Source organism: Lagenorhynchus albirostris, chromosome 2, assembly GCF_949774975.1.
Source record: "Lagenorhynchus albirostris chromosome 2, mLagAlb1.1, whole genome shotgun sequence".
NCBI lineage: Eukaryota > Metazoa > Chordata > Mammalia > Artiodactyla > Delphinidae > Lagenorhynchus > Lagenorhynchus albirostris.
The window spans coordinates 69816737-69831610 of record NC_083096.1 but is presented as its reverse complement, the minus strand read 5'-3'; the positions used below and the strand labels follow the sequence as shown (position 1 = coordinate 69831610).

General features: G+C 55.1%; 1 protein-coding gene across 11 annotated transcripts in view; it reads right to left on the bottom strand.

Annotated features, from left to right (window-relative positions):
• Positions 1 to 770: 770 nt before the first annotated feature.
• NECTIN4 (nectin cell adhesion molecule 4) overlaps positions 771 to 14874 on the bottom strand; it is a 26700-nt gene continuing 12596 nt past the window's right edge. For 3 of the 11 annotated variants that reach the window (XM_060134758.1, XM_060134733.1, XM_060134723.1), the window contains 8 exons: positions 8014 to 8373; positions 6445 to 6735; positions 5231 to 5351; positions 4211 to 4359; positions 3806 to 3965; positions 3310 to 3385; positions 2861 to 2935; positions 771 to 2603 (listed from right to left, as the gene is read on the bottom strand). In XM_060134758.1, coding sequence (XP_059990741.1) covers positions 2304 to 2603; positions 2861 to 2935; positions 3310 to 3385; positions 3806 to 3965; positions 4211 to 4359; positions 5231 to 5351; positions 6445 to 6735; positions 8014 to 8373 — 1532 coding nt within the window. In that variant the 3' untranslated portion in view covers positions 771 to 2303. Of the gene's footprint in view, positions 2604 to 2860; positions 2936 to 3309; positions 3386 to 3805; positions 3966 to 4210; positions 4360 to 5230; positions 5352 to 6444; positions 6736 to 8013; positions 8374 to 10642; positions 10681 to 14874 lie in introns of all 11 variants that reach the window. The other 8 variants (XM_060134745.1, XM_060134753.1, XM_060134740.1 and 5 more) reach the window with 7 other exon arrangements.

Sequence of the window (14874 nt, the reverse complement as noted above, 5' to 3'; positions counted from 1 at the left end):
GGGGGCAGGAAGCTGTGCAGCTCCTTAAACCCGCTTCCTGTTAGAGCATCTTTGCAACCACAGAGCTGGGGTGGGGGAGGTAGCTGACATTCACATCCTCACCCATTGCTGGGCCTCCACTCATTGGTCAACAGGAGGTGATGTCAGAGCCCTGGGGTGGGTGGTAGCGCCTGGGGTGTGAGCAGGTGACTGACACCCTCGGAGATCAGAATTCTGGGGTCTGAGGTGGAGACCCGAGACTTGCCTAGGAGCAGAGCAACACAGGGCTGTGCAAGGCATACCCAGGAGGGAGGACGGCCAGGCTTTGGCCCTGACTGGCCTGTAGTCTCAGTCAAGTCACATTACTTTACTGGGCCTCAGTTTCAACACATATAAAAAAAATGAAGAGAGTGGACTAGATGATCTTTAAATCTTTCCAACTCTAACATTCTGTGGAACTCATTTGAATTTTGGGTTCTTTGACTGTAAAAAGTTTACACTGTTGTCTACTTTCCAGGCCTGTCGTAGTGAGACTCCAATACAATACAGGATATAAAATACTGACAGCTAAGGCACTGCCTATCCTGGAAGGGCTTATAGTTCCACTGTCCGACCTCGACTCTCAGAGACGGCTGAAGGTCTTGTGGAGGCCGCTTCTTTTCCCCCGTCCCCCCTAGTTCCAGGCAAACTAACTCCTCCCCTACTTGGGACCACAAGGAAGATGGTGCTGAGACAGAGAGCACTGAGGTTCAGGACTTACACAGTCCAGGGAGCAAGACAGGAACCGGAAAGAACAGGTTTTATCTGTTTATTTAAAAACAGAATATCTTTTTTATGTACAAATATGAACATATTTACACAAAATATACATACTAGAGTTCCATATCTTCAGGTTCCACCTCCAAAGTCCTGGGCTGGCTGGAGAGCAGGGGATGAGAGTCTCTCCTTTGGTCCAGAAATCCAGCAGAGTTCAGGCTGAGCAGGGTTTGGGCACTAAATCTAGATATTCTGGTTGAATGTATTTGGGTGGGGCAGGCAAAAATGGACCTTATCTAATCCCAACCAGAGAAACGGCTGGAAGTTAGTGACCCAAGTTAGTAACCCTGAGACCCCTGGGGAAAAGGAGACATTCTTGCTCCCAGCAGCTCCTTCACCTCCCTTGGTCTATAAATCACTCTCCTCTCTCCCCTACACCACAACCAAACCAGAAGCCCTTGTCACCAAGTCCCAGCAGCCCCCCACCAAGGGATCACAAACAACTGTGGATACAACTAAGAAAACATGAGGCTAGGGGAAGAGCTCAGGAGCCCCTAGGGCCAAGGACCCTACCTACCCTCCCATAGCCAGTAACGGAGGGGCGCACACCCCTCCTTCAAACTCTGTCAGCTCTTAGGCTCCCTCCCAAGAGCCTGCCTAGATTAAGATGCCTTAGACGGAGCACCTTTCAGAACCACAGGAACTAACCCCCTGGGGTAGGACCTGAGCAAGGTCTAGCTTTGTTGAATTCTTGTGTAGGCTGATGTCACTTTAAGCAGTCCTTGCAATAATAAATGTCCAGATGAATCAAAAGTTTATAAAAAGTCTTTTGTCTTATGAATGCATTTGGGGCAGTAGTCCTCAAAGAAGCTCCACTGGGCAGGTTTACGTACAACAAATATGTACATGCAGCAGGCCCAGAGGCCACCAGAGGGCAGAGGGTTTCTTCTGTAACAGTTTGAGCCTCTGGCCGACCCCTAGGCCCGCTGCTTTACACTTGCCCTGACAGCTCTCAAGTGGTGGGAGCCCGGCTCCCGCACTCAGGAAGCCAGATTCCAGCTCCAGCTATGCCCGCACACCTGGACCTGGCCCACAGTCTCCACCTCCCGCCTCCAACCTCTGCATCATTAATACTGCTCTGGGGTCTGAGGAAAACACCTGCGTTTTACAGGCAAAGGTCACACAGCCACACGACACATGCACCGATCCCCTGTGGCGTTCCCCATGCAGCCACCGAACCCTGTGGCACACACACCACAGTTCACTTGGACTCTGACGTGACAACACAACGCACACCGTGGGCACGGTCACCCCTCCGCGCACACACAGTGCACACTCAGACAAGCACTAATGCACACACAGTGACCTGCACACGCTGTGGGAGGGACTCAACAAGCAGAGCCCTTCCGTCATCCAACAGAAGGACCGGAGGAAAAGGTCGAGCAGTCAGTGGGGTGGGGAGCATCTTCCTCAGGAAATGAGGTGTGTAGGGAGGCTCCCCGGGGATGAGCTGAAATCTTCCATGTCAGCAGAGGGAGCCAGGCTTAGGGGACGGAGGCAAGCCTGGGTCAGACCAGGTGCCCCCGCCCATTGATGTAGATGCCATTGCCCGTGGGCTTGGCCCGCAGGGTCCCGTTCTCCTGAACAAAATGGTTCATGGCCTGTTTGATGCCTTCATCCTGATCTTCCTCCTCCTCTGTCCGCCCAGAGCCTGGAGACAGCAGTTCAGTCTGTGTTTCAATCTCCCGCACTGTGGTCAGCGTGGAGTAACTGCGGCCCTCTGCCTCTTCGCTCTGGAGATCAAGGGCGGAGGGCAAGTCAGGAACCAAGGCGGGGCAGCCAGACGTGAGGGGGTCGGCTGGGGCACGCTGGGGTCAGAGGTCAGGCACAAGCAGGGGTTATGGTTGCTCAGCGGCTCAGAGATGGGGGGCCAGGAATGAATGTTAGGCCTGGGGAAGGGGAGACTAGAGAGCAAAGGCATAGCGGGGCGGGGAGGGGATGGGATGGGGCAGCGTGAGTCTGAGGTATCAGGGACCGGTGAAGGGGCAGCTGACGCACCACATCTGGGACCCGGAGAGGGGCCTGAGGAGAGTGGGAGGGACGCCGGTGGGGCCGGGGGCCTCACCATCACAGAGCAGCTACTGTTGTCCTTGAGACCATCAGGGTGGCCCTCGGCTCTCAGCCCTACACTCTCCTCCGGCTGCAAGGCCCGCACATGGGGGAGGAGTCAGAACAGCGCTCAGCCTCTTCACCTCTGTCCTCCCCCAGCCTCCCCCCAATCACCTTCCCCCCAGCCTGACCTGTCCATTCTCTCCTCGATGCAAACATCCTCACTTCCCCCACCCCTACCCTCATCCCACCCTCATCCCACCCTGAAACCAGTGCTGATGGTGGCTTCCCACAGCAACCTCGAAGGGGGTTGCTGAAGGGGGCCCTCTGAAGGAGCCCAGCAAACCCAGAGCAGCTCCAGACCTGCCGGGGCTGAGTCAGCGGCGGCCAGACCTGGGGGCGGGCTGCGCTTCTGGTCCGCAGAGGGGCCCCAGCCCCAAGAACGCATCCAACCTTGGCACACACCTGGTTCCTGGGGTCCGAGTGATGGGAATGCAGCCTCCGGATGGAGTTCTCCCTGGTCAGGGTCAGCTCCTCCTCACTGGGAAGACACCCCCTGGTCAGGAGCTGAGGGTAGTGGTAGCTTCCCAAGGTGAACCTAGCCTGGCCAAGCCTATGTGAGCCGGGGCTGGAGGGTGTGGGCGCTGGGTTGTCCCTGCAAGTGCGAGTGAGTGGCTGTAGGTGGCGGTGCGGCTGCAGAGCGTGTGTGTGCCCCTGTGATACGCGTGCATGTGGATCTGACCCTCACTCAGGCAGTGTGGCTCCCCTCATCCAGCTGCGACCCAGGCCCCAAGGCCCTTCTCACCTCCCAGAAGACTGGCTCTGCCTACCTCTGGTCCACAAGCTCCTCAGATGTCAGGCCGCCCAGTCTCCTCTCGCTCCTCGGTCCTGGCCCACCTCCCGCTTGCCTCCCCTTTGTTCCCTGCTTACCTCTACCCGCCCATGAGTGGCCAGTACTCACTATTTCTGGGTCATCTGCTGGGCCTTGCGCCGATGGTATCGGGACATGAGCACCACCACCACCACCAGAAGGCAGAACAAGAGTGCGGCGATCACACCCACCACCACCACGGAGGCCGACACCAGATCCACCTGCTTCCCCGTGGTATCCTGGGGGTCTGCTGGAGACAGGCCACTGTCTGAGGCCGATGCCCAGATCCCTGACCAGCCCCCGGACTCCACAGCCCCCCACGCACTGTCCTCACAAAACACGTCCCAGGACCACCCCCTCAGCCTGGCCCTCTGCAAAATACATGCAGTCCAGCCCCCTCCAAATCAATCCTCTCCCAATTCATTCTCTCTGTCTTGCTCCCTGTCCCCCGACCAGGCCCTTGGCCCAGGTCCCAGCCTCTGCCCCAGTGCTTACCAAGAACATCCACATCCACCTGAGAATCCCTTGAGGAGAGCTCATTGCTGACGTGGCAGACGTAGGTGCCACTGTGCTCAGTGGTCAGCGGGGGGAAGGTCAGGGTATCTCCTTCTGCTTGTACCCCACTGGGCAGAGGCCCGTCCAGCCTGGAGGACAGGGAAGCTGATGGGTGCTGGCTGGGGAGGGCTGAGACTGCCACGACCCAACGTGCCCGGGCAGCTCTCCACCTCCCTCCCCCATGACGTCACCCAGAGCCACCGGCTGTTCCCACGGTGCCCCTCCTTCCCCTAGGCAGGTCTAGGCAGAGGTCCCTTCTCCCTGCCGCCCAGCCTGACCCAGGCACCCACACACACAGTTGGGGAAGATCCACACACGTGCCGTCCCACAAGCTCCATAGGCATCACGTCATCCCGCACTAGGTACCAGGTCCACACGGTATATAAAGTCCACACAACAGGACTGTTCCTTCCTATGAAGGACATGTCCACAGCCCCAGGTACAAGGCCACATGCATGGCTCATCTGCTCACATGTGAGCCTGTCATGGGCTCACACACATGTGTCCCTGACCCCTCCCTGATTGGACATCTCAGACCCTGAAAAAAAGTCAAAGAACTGGCAGAGATGGGTGGGTGCTTCTGAGGTGCTAGCAACCTGGTAGTGACTATAAGAGTGTTAGTTTCACAACAGTCACAGTCAGCTGTATCTTTTTGTCTTATTCGCTTTAGGCACTTACATAAATATATAAAGTATTAACATTGAAATGCTGTATTATATTTCACAATTTTAAAGTTAAGGAAAAAAAAGCCAAGGACTTATCAGCTAATTTCCTGCCAATTACCATGTATCCTACACTCCTAGGTGCAAGGCAATAACAATGTTTGGTGACCATGCATATTCTTGTATTGGTTTGAACATGTGCCCTAATTTATCTGGGGTTCAGAATATATTGTCCCAGCCCATGGTGAGTATGTGCTGGTCCTGAGGGAAAGACCCTGGTCCCAAGCTAGGCCCTTACCGTGTCCAGTTGTACGAGGGAGGAGGCTGCCCTTCACTCAGGCACTTGAGCATAGCTCCTTCTCTGCCAACCTGCCACAGCTTTTGGTCTTCAAGGCCCCTCACAGAGGCCTCAGCAAGGACTGGAATGAAAAGTTGGAGGAGAAAGAATGGAAATGATACCTTTGATCATGCTCTTCCTCAAAGGGCCCCCGCCCCAGGCCCCACTTTGCCTGGAATAGCCTCCCCCTGCCCTTCTCCATCTTGCTCATCTGCGGCCAAAGCTAGCCCAGCCCCGCCTTACTGACAGCTCCCTCCCCTCTCGAAGTTCAGAGAGTCCACATGGGTTTACCTGTGCAATGAGCCTATAAGTCCCTCTGCACAGCAATGTGGCACACCTTTTCTGAATCCCCCGTGGTCCGTAGCATAGCGCTAGTCACAGAACAGGTGCTCAGCAAACACTCCCTGATCCATCAAAGGCTTAACCATCCTACTAGTTCATTCATTTCTTTTTTTTTTCCTTGGGTGTGTGGCGCAGCTTGTGCGATCTTAATTCCCCGACCAGAGATCGAACCCGGGCCTTTGGCAGCAAAAGCATGGAGTCCTAACCACTGGATCACCAGGGAATTCCGGTTCATTCACTTCTTTCACAGACATTTGTTGAGGACCTACTTAGTGCCAAATGCTGGGTTAGTATGAGTAGAAAACAGTGCTATCCTCCAGAGAGGCTCAAAGTCTAATGCCAGGAAAACAATATCGACTGTCGACCGAGCACCTTCTATGCACTAAGCGCTATGCGAGAGGCTCTGCATTCGTTCAGAACCCTGTGAAGTTGATATAATAATACTCCTTCTGCTGATGAAGAAAATGAACCTTAATAAGATTGAATAATAGCTGGTAAACAGCAGAACTAGGGCTCATCCCAAGTCTATTTGTCTTCAAATCCTAAACTATTTTCCAAAATGCTTTTAATTCCATGTTTATATCTGATTCTCCCAACAACCCCTGAAGCAGGGCCAGCTCCTTTGTAAACAGAAGGACACAAGGTCAGAGTGATTTGCCAAGGTCACCTGGGATGGGCTCCAGGTCTCCTACCTTGGACTGGTGCTCTCTCAGCCATACAAGGTGGCCTCCAGGACCCAGGCTGGCCAGACTGGTGTGGCTTAGGGTCTCTCACTATCTCACCAATCCTCTTGGAGCCCATGGGGGCGCCCTACCCAAGATCCAGGTACTCACAGGCCACTTGGAGGATGTGGGTGATCCTTTGGTCCTGGAGCAGGCCAGGGTGCGACACCACGCAGGTAAGTGGCTGTCCATTCATGCTGCGGCTGGGCACCAGATGGAATTCTGAAGTGACAGCAGCTGAGCGAGAGTGCGTGAAAGAGCGGCCGGATGTTGTACCCTTGACCTCTGTGTCCCAGGTCACGCTGGGGGCCGGGCTACCCTCTGCTGTGCAGGAAGCTGCCAGTGTCAGGCCCTGGCCCTCTTCTAGTGCTGGACCAGGATTCAGCGAGGGCAGGGGAGGCACTGCAGATGGGGGGGGAGGCAGAAATCACAACCTTCACAACCCCTGTCAGGAGGCCCCGCCCCATCCCAGTTCAGTCTTGCACAGGTGCAAAGTTTCAGGCCCCTTTTTCTTCTTTTATTTCATCAACAAAGATGCCAGGTGAGTGGTAGCATTTCAGCGGACTTTGTACCTTTCTCCAATGCTTGAATTTTTTACAATGAGTACGGGTCATTTTTCAAATAAAAATAATGAAGTAATTAAAAAACTAACCAGATAACATCTCTATAATAATAATAATAGCCATCATTTATTAAGCACTTACTATGTGCCCAGAATTGTGCTAAACACTTTACAAACGTTGTCTCTTTTAATCCTGTCAACAGACCCGAAGTAGGTGTTACTATCTGTATTTTACAGCTGAAGAAACTGAAGCCCAGGGAGGTTAAATGATTTATTCCAGATCAGTAGCTATTAGGTGGTGAAGCCAAGATCCACACCCAGATTTTTCTACCAAGGCTGGTATTACTAACTTCCGTGTAGATAAAGGGAAACTATAAAGGCCTTTATTTATTTTTATCTTCATAACATTAACAGTCCAAGCCCAGAATGGAAAAGACTTAACTTGACCATACGTCTAGGGCATCCGTGCAAAGTGGTGGTTTAAAAGGTGATTGTGGTCTCCAACCACATTCACTGAAGGTCCAGATCAGGAAAGGTCTCAGCCCCACTGGTCATGCACAGCCACACTGGTCATAGCTGGGTCTGCATGTCCACATCTAGGCACCACATTCTAAAACCATGGAGCCCAAGGTGGTGAGGGAAGCTCTGAATGAGTGTCTTTAGTAGAACTGTTGCAGAAACCTGTAAGTTTAGCTTGAAGAAGAAGAGGCTTGGGTGGGGCATGACAGAGGTCCTCAGCTGGTGGAAAGGCTGTCGTGCAGAAGGGAGAATAAGCCTGTGTCATCTTGCTGGGGTGGGTGAAAGCAACCGAGAGGGAGATTTCAGATCAGCAGAAGGAAGAACAGCCTAATATGTGGATTCTTCCCCAAGCCTGACCAAGCAGTATCAAGCTTTTGGGGTCACTTGGAGAGAATTTCTGGATTGGGGTGGGGGGGGGTGGCTAAATGAAGCTCCCTCATCCCTACAGGGCCCCACCTCTTCTTCCTGTTCCGCTTCTGCCCGCTCCATCTCTGCATCCCCCCGCCTCCAGCTTCTGCCCTCCAAGACCCGGGGCCTGAGGACCTGGTGCTTCTGCACACACAGCACCCCCGCTCCCATGCCCAACGGGCCCCACTTACCCAGCACGCGGAGCCGAAGCTGCGCCTGGAAGCTGCCGGCAGGGAAGGTACTGACGCGACACTCATACTCGCCCTCGTCCGCCTGCACCGCGTTGCGCAGAAGCACCGCACCGTCCAGGGGGTTCCTTGGGGGAGGCGGCTGTTCCACGCGGCCCTCGTAGGCTGAGCTCACGTACAGCCCGTATTTAGAGTTCAGAAGTGCCAGCTCCTGGCCGCCCTCGCCCTCATGCACACGAGCCCATGCCACTTGCTCCACCTGCTCGCCCGGGTCCCCTCGGTAGAAGCAGGGCAGTTTTGCGTCCTGGCCCAGCACCACGGTCACCAAGTCCGAGGTCTCCAGCTCGCCCGCCGGGCACCGACCTGCAGGGGGGCAGACAGAAGCAGCCAGGATTAGGGGCGCTGCCAGAGCCGGGGGAACACTTAACCACAATGATAATGTCCGCAAAGGCAGCCCGGAACTCCTGGAGCACTTTATGCTTGCAAAGCACGTTCAGTCCATTACCTCATTAGAGTCACAAAACATTCCCAAGAGGCAGGTGTTATTATCGCCGTTTAACAGATGAGAAAACTGAGACCCAGAGACAGGAAGTGACTTGCCTAAGGCCACACAGGTGGTATGTGGAAGAGTCATACCCTCTCTCAGCCCAGGATTGTGTCCTGAGCAATTGTAAGGTGGGGGCTATAACAAGAGGAGAGACCCAGCCTCTGCCCTCAGGGAGCTCCGGGAAATGGATTTTGTGCACACAAAGATGGGAAGCCATGGACAAACTTTCACAGAAGGCTCAACCTACCAAGGGGGGGGAAAAGTGAATGCTTTCAGAAAGTGTGGCCAGGAACCAAGGCAAGGGTGGAGAACAGTTGGTGTCTGGGATGGGGCATGTAGTGTAGGAAGGGTCCAAACCAGCAGGCCCTTCGGAACAGTCTTTTCATGGCTTTAAGATGAGAGACCTGGATTCCCAGAGAGAAGAAGGTATTCTATGTGGGAGGAAGGGCACGAACCAAGGCTCAGAGACAGGAATGAGAAAGTCACCGAAGACAGAAAGGCCCCAGGTCAGAGGCCCAGAGATACGAGGTCAGCACAGACACGCATGACAGGGTCAGAACCGTGAGCCAGAATTGGAGGACCAGAGATAGGGACCAGTGACAAAAGGCAAGTGTTTTGTGCATGACAAGGAGCAGTATGAAGCAGTCAGGGGTATCTATCATGTAGCATTATCTGCAAAGAAGGATGCATTTCCTGCACTCACAGAACCTGAGCTTTATTCTGGAAGAGGAGATACGTATGGAGACAGCTATGGAAACACTTGTGATGGTTTCTGATTTAGTGCTTAGTGGTGTGTTGCAGGTTAGTCGTGGGATGGGACAGTCACAGTGGTCCCGAGTCACATGGGAGGGGCTCATGCATGAGTTGGGTAGAATCAGGAGGGGATGAGACCTGGAAAGGGGTCCCAGGTAAGGGACCAAGGTGGGCGAACCCCAAGGAGGTGGAGAGGCTGGCTGGTTCAGGAAGCAGAGAGGAGAGGACAGAACTAAGGCAGAGCAGGAAGTGGGACATCTGGTCAGAGAAAAATCACCCAGGACCTTCCATACCAGGCAAAGGAATTCAGATTTGGCCAAGAGGACATAGGGAGTCCCTAAAGCATGAAGCCAATGGGCCTGTGCCCTCAGACTAGAAAGTAGGGAGACTGGGGACAGGAGACCCTCTAGGACCCTCCAGCTGCCATCCTGCACCGTGCTGCTGAGAGGACGGGACAGTTCCAGGGGAAGTTTGGCAGGATTTGGTCACTGATCAGAAAGAGAGAAGAGTCTCAAAGACAACTCCTGGGTTTCTAGGATAAGTAACTTATGAGGGAGGCATGGCCGGGGAATCTCATGGCTGGGAAGAAAGAAATTTGGAGTTGTGGAATAAAGCGTGTGAAACACAGGGCTGGGGGCTGAGGCTGCAGACAGAGTGAAGGCTCTCTGGGATGGCAAGAGCTCCTTGCATTGGAATGCATATGCAGCAATTCCCAAAAGTTCAAAGCTCCTGCCTCTGGCCAGCACTTCACACACCCTGCTGGCCCTCACCTTGCTTCCACCTGGAGCTCCTGCTGGAACGCCCTCCTCCCTATGTCTGGCAGCTCCTAGTCATCACTGTCTGGGTAACTCCTACTCATCCTTGAAGACTCTGCTTAGACATCACTTGCTCCTGGAGTCCTCCCTCCCCCCACCCCCACCTCAGGCAGAGTGAGGTGCCCTTCCTCTGTTCTCCTCTAGCACCCTGCTTTGACCCATCGTAGTACTTTATACCACAGATTGTATTTGCTATTTTCTTGTCTGCCTCTTCCACCAGATTGAGAACCTCAAGAGTATAAACTCGGTCTCACATCACATATGGAAACACGGTTTCTGATTTAGTGCTCAGTGGTCTGCATTCCCGGCACATAATTTGTGCTCAGTTAATGTTTATTGACTGACTGACTGAGTGAATGGGTGTGTGAATGAATGAATGCGAGAGACAGGCGGAAGAAGGAAAGGGGAGAATGAGGAGGAATGTGCAGTCTTTGGTTGGGCTGGGCAGGGAGGGGGTTGGCATGGCAACCTTAGGCTTGCCTTAGAGACAACATTAGAGGCAGGATAGGCTGGCTACCTGGGTTCTCTGCCAAAGGAAACACCTCCAGACTGGACCTAGGGAGAAGGAAGGGGATGCAGGGCGTCAGGCATGGAGGGAGAAAGTGAAGCCCCGCTAGAGTGGACCAGAGGGTTCCAGTGAGGCAGAGCGTGGGACAGAGGAAGGGGGTCCCATGGCCCTGCTAGCAAGGGAGGAGGAAGGGAGGATACTCTTGGGAGCTGGGAGGTCCCAAACGGGACAGGACAGACCTGCAGGGCCAGATACCAGGGCCCTGACCTGCCTAAGCTGATGTTGGTCCCACCCAGCCCAGCCTGGGAGTCCAGCTAACCATCTGCACCTCTCCCAGACACCTCCTCCTGGCGCCAGAGGGAGCAGGGCTGCCAAGGAAGGGCTGGAGGTGGGCTTGAGACAGAGGCTTCCCAGTACTTCCTCTGCTTTGAACACTGGTGTCCATGCAGGTCACAGGGAGTCCAAGGCCTGCTCCACTGGGACACTCAAACCCTTTCAAAGACTATTTCTAGGACAATGTCAGATGGCATATTTTCCATCCCCATCCCTACACTTGCTAACCAGCTGGCCCCTCCCCAACACAAATCACTCACATTTCCCCCCCAAAAAAATACCTTTTTTTTTTTTTTTTTTTGCCACACAGCGGCATGCAGGATCTTAGTTCCCCAACCAGGGATCGAACTCATGCCCCCTGCAGTGGAAGCTCAGAGTCCTAACCACTGAACTGCCAGGGAATTCCCAAAAATACCCTCTTAGGGTACAACATGCATCAAGTCCCCAGCACATGTCTGAGTCCAATCTTCCACATCCCTACCTGTGGGTCCAAGATCCCCATGAACCCAAGTGATAAGCCCAAGGTTTGCAGGTTGAGGAACCCAGTAAAACCAGAAAGTCCCTTCTGGGTGAGCTCCCCATTGTCCTAAATCCACTGTTTAGTGGGAGCATATCAGCTTGAGCAACGCCTTCCTTCACTTACACACACGTGCACACACACACACGCACACACACACACACACACGCTGCAAGAGAAGGAAAAGAGAACTTGGGCTTTAGAATCCCTGTCCTGGGCTCAGTGGACCCAGAAGCTCATACTCCCAGGGTAAGGTAGGCCAGGACTGCCTCCCACTTCTCTCCCCCACCCAGTGCCCACCCAGCATCCGCATGATGATGTCACCAGAGCAAAGGAGACACTCCGCCTGCCTGGTGAGGTCACCCTGCGGGCATGTAGTAGCCAGGCCAGGCCCACGGACCCTTCTGCTGCAAATTGTTTCCTGAGCCTGGTGGACTCTGCTGGCTGGGCGCTCCTCCCTCTGACCCTCCCCCCCACTCCCCTTCCCTCCCCTCCCCTGCTTCTGGGAGTACCAGGATGCTCATCAGGAGCCTGGGTGATTCAGCCACTGCTGCACAGCAGGCCTAGCCTCAGTCACCACCAGCAACCACCTTGCGCAAGGGAGAGAACAGGCCCAACTGGCCAGACGGGATCCCTGCCCTCAGCCTCCCCCACCCCAGGCCAAGCCCCCACGGGCCTCTCTGGGGCCCTGCCCTCTGTGTACCCTGCCTGCTCCCAGACAGGCCCTCCATTCCTGGCTTGGGCTGGCTGCCTGTTCCCCACCCTGTGCCTGGGTCCCGACTTTCCTATCTGTGTGAGGCCCGGCCTCTGATCTCCAGAGGGGCAACAGGCTGGCAGCTGCAGATGACAGCATCTCTGGGGAAGGAGGCTTTTCTTTCTGAGGAGACTGTCTCCTTCAGCATCCCCTGCTAGTACATCTAGGGGTACGCAGTGGGGTCCTAGAGATGGGCCTGTGAGTAGGAAGAAGGGAATAAGTGTGAGCCTTTTGCGTCTGAACGTACATCTTTGGGTGAGGGTCTGGTGGGTCTCAGTGCTGGTTAACATGCAGGAGAGGCTGTCTCTTTGCATGAACTTGGGGGCGTTTTGCACATTTCAGGAAAGCGTGTGTGCTTGTCTGCATCCAGAGGGGGCTATGAAATGCGTGTGTGTGTGAATGTGCACACACAGTAAATATTTTCATGTCGGTTTCTCTTGGCTTCTGCACGGCTGTCTGTCTCAGCTGCCTTAGGTCAGTGGTGTGTCGCTCGGCGCCTTCGCCTCTGCACCCGTTTGGAGTGTCGCCCAGGCAGCCCTCCCCACCCCACCCCAGACCTGAGGGCAGATGCATCTCAGGTGGGGGGACCCAGAGATGAGGTCACTGTCCCTCCAGGGTGATGGGAAATAACCATCAAGGACTCCCCAACAGAACAAAACAAAAGCTCTCTCTACCCTCGCTCCTCAGGTTCCTACTAGAAGGACCCCCACCCTTCTCACCCCCCAGCCACGCCCCCAGGCCCTCCAGCGCCTCTGGCCCCCCAAGGAGGCCTCTCCCTGGGAATCTCCGTCAGGCCTCTGCTGCTGCCACCACCAGAAAAACCAGCTCTAGCTCCAGGCCTGGGGTGAGGGTTGTCTGGTGTAGGTTTGGTGGGAAGTGGTGGGGGGAGACCCTGCCTGGGGCTAGGGGGAGGGGTCCAAGCTATCTAGGGTCTCACTCTCCTTTGTTAACTCTTGCCTCCCCTCACCCCACAGAAGCAGGCTCCACCAGAGACAGGTGGAATGTGTGGGTGAGTTTGGGATAAGAAAGGACGTGGGAGGGGAGCCCTGAAGCCCCCCATTCAGGACAGGTGATATACACAACCCAGCACTTTTTTTCTTCCATCCTTCCCCCCATAGCCTTGGCCTTGGCATGCTAATTTGAAAACCAGCAAGATTCTCCCTCTGCATTCATCCACCTCCCTCATTTACCCCACATTGTCCTAAGCCCCCCAGCTTAGTGAGAGCTTCCCAACCCGGGCAAAGCGCCCACCACAGATTAGTGGATGGGGAGGGGGGCCACACCAATCACAAAGGGAGGTGAGAACAATGGGGGAGGACAGGCCTTGAGGCAGCCCCGGCTCTGGCCCAGACACAGCTTCCAGCACAGGTAAGTCCCCTAAACCCCCAGGGAGCCAGAGTCTGAGCCCGGCTGAGTCACCAAAACAGCCACACCGTGGGTGGGAGACCCAGAATTCCACTTCTCCCAAACTCCTGAGATCCTAACCCCCTCCCCAGTCCTGCCAGCCAACCACCCCCCTCCCACATCTCTGCAAGTGTGGCCAGCTCTGCCCCGCCCCAAATCACAACCTCAACCCAGCTCTCAGGACATGCCAGCCAGTTTTAAAGGCTAGAGGGGAGGAGGGTGGCCTGAGAACTGTGGGTAAACTTCTGAGGCCAGAGGCTCCCTGCCTCAGTGAAAGAGTGACCCCGACCCCCTCCTGCACAGCCCTGCTCCAGGGGGCTTGGTGGCTTGCCCCCAGTTCTGAACTTGACCTTCGCATTTTAGATTCTGTTCCCAGATCCAACCCCTAGGCTCCTCTCCTCCCTTCACTCCTGACTCAGCTCCCCACCCCACCCCCATCCCTTCTCTCTGTCCAGACTTTGGTTAGCACCAGGGCAAGTTTGGAAGGCCGGGAAGCCCAGGCGTTCTCTCCTCACTAGGCTGGCTCCCCACGGTGGCTGACCCCCCTTCACTTTGCCTGGAGGACCCCAGGATCCTGAGGCTGGGGTCTAGAGGCTGGGACTGTGGACTCTACTATGAGCCCCTCACTGCCATCTCTGTGGCTGGGGTCCCCTTAGACCAGCTCCCTGAAACACTGGGGTGGGACCAAGGTCAATGGGGCCACAGGGCTTCCCTGGGATTCCCCCTAGTTCTCCCCACCTTGGGCAGGGAAGCTAGCCTGCCTTTCTGGCTTCCTCGGCTTTGGGTAGATCCTACAGGAAAGGGCCTGCCCCCCTCTGTAAACAGGAGTAGAAAAGCAGGGATGGGGCCCTTCCCTTTCTAGGAAACTAACTTCAGACAGAAAGCTGGTCCTAACCCTCAGAGGAGAGACCTCAGAATTCAGAGAACCCCGTGCAGGGTTCAGTTGGGCCCCAAAATAGATCCAGGAACTAGGATCCTATTGGAGGGATATCTGTAGATTTAGGTCCCTCAGGCCCAGGGCAGGAGATGGGGAGGGAGAAGGGAGGGGACCTCACCTGGAAACTCATCCCATTAAGGAGAGACAAAGAGCTGTGGTGTTGAGGTGCCTCCCTAGCCTGGGCTCCTTTCCCTGTCAGGGGTGGGGCAGGGCCCTGGGGCTCAGAGCTCTAATGGCCCAGGACTTGGTGGGGGCACTAATTTGCAGCAGTGCAGGGGCAGAAGGCAATATCCAGG